Below are 3607 nucleotides of genomic sequence, written 5' to 3'. Positions count from 1 at the left end.
TAGGCTTAAGTACCTTTTTTCAATGTAACAATAATCACAATGACTACTTAAGAAACTAAATTCCTTTTAATGATATAAATTTCGATAATTGAATGATAACATGGAGAAGTTTACACTTCAGACTTTTAACATTGACTCTATCAAATGTTCAAATTGCTCACCACTCAAGAATTGACCTTTTTCTACAAGAGTCATCTTTTCTAAAAGCTTATACCATTGAGTAGAGGATTTTTATGATTCTTTTCACATAATATTGTATATTGCATTTTAGAAGTTGGTCTTTGTAATGTTATGTTTTGCCATATTAATATCCTCTTTTCCATGTGTTGTTACTTGAAAGTCAATTGCTTACAAGTTTAATCCGACTTTTTAAATGGAATTTTCTTTATCTTTACATGAAGTGTAAAAATAAGAATATGCTTCATACTCTACATCACTGAAGAGCAGTGGAGCTTGCGTTCATTAATAAACTGATTAAAAAAACACTTTGAAATCCAATATATTCTGATAGAGTTCAAATCACAGCATTCAAAATAAATACAAGCTAGTCATATCTATATTAGCATTTCTTGGAATAGAATTTCACAGCAAGCAATTCTTTTTCCATTTCTTCATTCTCAAGCAATTCTTCCTCGCCCCCCAGCTTCTTCTAGCTCTGGATGGCAACTCCAACATGACTCGATTCCATAGGTATAATCTTCTCGAATTCTGCAGCCTTGCTGACCGAGTTGGCCTTTTCGTCATAAGCTGACATGTGCACTCCAAGCGCTGCTCTGCCTGAAGGATCAAGGTTCTTGGACCAGGAAGCATCCCATTCAACAGCTTTCGCCGTGCTACATGCCACGCTCGCTCCTCCGGGAACAGTGAGAACGGCTGAGTTCTGCAAAACCAAATTGAGGAATACAATTTTTTTATTCAACCCCTTTCAAATTATGTTGTCAAGTAACTTCAAAATTGGATCTATTAATTAACATGAAACAAAATAGAAAATAAAATTTTACTATTTTTGCCTTATTCGCTTTTCTTTTTTACAAAATCATAAAAATAGAAAAGAAAGTTACCTGAGGGAAGAACCTCTCAAATATCATTCTGTAGTAATAGGCCTCTTTGGTTGTTGGGGTGTTATGGGGGAATATGTTACCAGCATTGAGCATCATTTTATCAGTCACCTATGCATAAAAAATGACAAGAATCAATCATAAAACAACAGAAATTCTATGACAATTAGCTGAATTCAGTTCATCGATGAATTTTAGCGAAAAGATTTGGATTCAATACGTGTTTTGCAGCATGATCTTTAAGGCCATCAATCCAGCTATAACCAACTCCATCACTGAATTGTTCTTTCTGCCTATACAAAATATGCTGCATCAAATAAAATGTTTATGTGTTAGTTCAACAAATTTTGCATAAGATATATAGAGATTGTGGAAAGTTGAAGAATACCTTTGGCAGATAAGGTTTCTCTTCATCATCAAAGGCTCTCCTAAGAACCCATTTCTCAATTCTTCCTTCTTCTCGTTTTATCTGAACAGGTTAAAATATATACCAGCTTAATGAAATTCAATTATTAACATTTTAAGTGATATTCTGAAAACCAAAGCACATTCTTTTTATTCATACCATTTTCCACTCAGGATCAATGTTCATTGCAACATTGATAAACTCCTTGTCCAAAAATGGTACTCTGGCTTCCAAGCCCCAAGCGAATGTAGATTTATTGGCTCGTAAGCAATCATACTGGTGAAGCGCTTTGATCTACAGAACAAAGAACAAATACACTTTAATAGTATTTCACTTAAATCCCTATATATGTTCTCATAATGAGCATGAAATTTCGACGACCTTGCGGCAAGTCTCTTGGTGAAACTCTTCCTTGTTTGGAGCCTTGTGGAAGTATAGATACCCGCCAAAGATCTCATCTGAACCTTCACCAGATATCACCCATTTGACACCAAGTGATTTAATCTTCCTTGACATAAGAAACATTGGCGTGCTTGCTCTAATTGTAGTTACATCATATGTTTCAATGTGGTAGATAACATCTTCAATTGCATCTATGCCATCCTGCATTTGCCATATATAAATTACTTACTAACTATGACATTTTTACAAACACTTGGGCTACAAATTATGATCTAAAAAGTGTTAAAAGAACCTGTTTCATGCATATACCTGAACAGTAAAATGAAATTCATGGTGGACAGTTCCTAGATAGTCTGCAACTTCTTTTGCAGCCTTCAAATCCGGTGAGCCCTATTGGATACGACGAAAGATTAACAAAACATTAAAGATTTTGTTAAGAAAACTAGTAGTATAGACTATTGTTACTATAACAACAACTAAGTCTTATCCCACCTCGAGGCCAACGCAGAATGAGTGCAATTTTGATCCCCATTGCTCGGCAGCCTTCGTGGTGGCGAGGTAGCGAGAAGTGATGGATGCAACCAATGAAGAGTCCAAACCACCAGAGAGCAGAACACCAAAAGGCACATCAGTCATCAATCTTTTTATGACTGCCTGTAATAACATTCACCATATTAGTTTCCCAAAAATTTGAGTGAAAGATACAAAGCAAAACCAAACATAATGAAATAAAACTAAAATCAATTGTGTGTTTTCTATCAAGTACACAAAAACACTACCTAATAGTACTTTTTTGTGGTTTACCTTCTCAAAGGCATGCCTCAAAGCAAGAGGGTCATAAGGAGCTGAAGGAATAGCCTCAGAGAACCATGGAGGATTGTACCATCTTCTAAATGCTCTTTCTCTGCTTGAGTACAAATGACCAGGTGGAAAACACTCAAAATGCTCACAATCATCATTCAACCCTTTCATTTCTGATGATATCCAAACAGAACCTGAAACATCCCAAAATAAAGTTTAATTTTAATGCATTGACTATCTTCCAATGAATGGTTATATCTCTAATATGCTCTTTCAAGCTCACAAAAAAGCTCTTGCGATTTAACAAGGATTGAACTCTAAATCTTTAAGTCATAGAAGCTTTAGTATCATATCATGAAACCATTTTTCTCAAAAGTTAAACTGATAAGAGAAATTGAAGTGTTAATATAAATGATTTACCATCTAATCCCCAACCAATGTAGAGGGAAGTGACACCAATAGCATCCCTGGCGACTATGAAGCTGTTGTCACGAGTATCAAGAAGAACAAATGAAAATATTCCATCAAGCATGTCCACAAAGTTTTCTCCATGTTCCTCATACTGTAATAACATATGCATTATGAATTTATGATCATATAATTACTTAATGAAAAGAAAATGTGTTCTAGAATTTGATGACTAACCAGGTGTGCAATGACATCACAGTCACTTCCAGTTCTGAACTTGTGGTTAGGCAGCTGCTTCCTCAGCTCTTCATGGTTGTAAATCTCTCCATTTACCTGTTGTTTTTTCACAATTTACTGTGCTTAAATTACTGCAAAAAATATATTATAATTATCTATAAATATTTTGATAATTATTTTTTTAGTCTCCCTCGGACCCTGACCTTATGTTACTCATGATCTCTCACCATGCCATCACTACTCAAATATTTGTCTCACTCCTCCAAATGATTTTCTTTTTTCTTCCTTTAGAAGA

The 3607-nt window shown here is 34.8% G+C and overlaps 1 protein-coding gene across 1 annotated transcript in view; it reads right to left on the bottom strand.

Moving 5' to 3' along the window:
* The window catches only part of LOC107608886 (asparagine synthetase [glutamine-hydrolyzing] 1), a 6234-nt gene continuing 3036 nt past the window's right edge, over positions 410-3607 (bottom strand). The window contains exons 4-14 of the mRNA XM_021107513.1: positions 3313-3408; positions 3088-3229; positions 2671-2861; positions 2359-2520; positions 2176-2256; positions 1846-2067; positions 1624-1758; positions 1447-1527; positions 1279-1365; positions 1062-1169; positions 410-880 (exon numbers count right to left, since the gene is read on the bottom strand). Coding sequence (XP_020963172.1) covers positions 650-880; positions 1062-1169; positions 1279-1365; positions 1447-1527; positions 1624-1758; positions 1846-2067; positions 2176-2256; positions 2359-2520; positions 2671-2861; positions 3088-3229; positions 3313-3408 — 1536 coding nt within the window. The 3' untranslated portion in view covers positions 410-649. The remainder of the gene's footprint in view (positions 881-1061; positions 1170-1278; positions 1366-1446; positions 1528-1623; positions 1759-1845; positions 2068-2175; positions 2257-2358; positions 2521-2670; positions 2862-3087; positions 3230-3312; positions 3409-3607) is intronic.

Source organism: Arachis ipaensis, chromosome B07 (assembly GCF_000816755.2).
Source record: "Arachis ipaensis cultivar K30076 chromosome B07, Araip1.1, whole genome shotgun sequence".
In the NCBI taxonomy this organism is placed as follows: domain Eukaryota; kingdom Viridiplantae; phylum Streptophyta; class Magnoliopsida; order Fabales; family Fabaceae; genus Arachis; species Arachis ipaensis.
The sequence above is the reverse complement of the archived record's forward strand: the minus strand, read 5'-3'. Positions and strand labels throughout refer to the sequence as shown.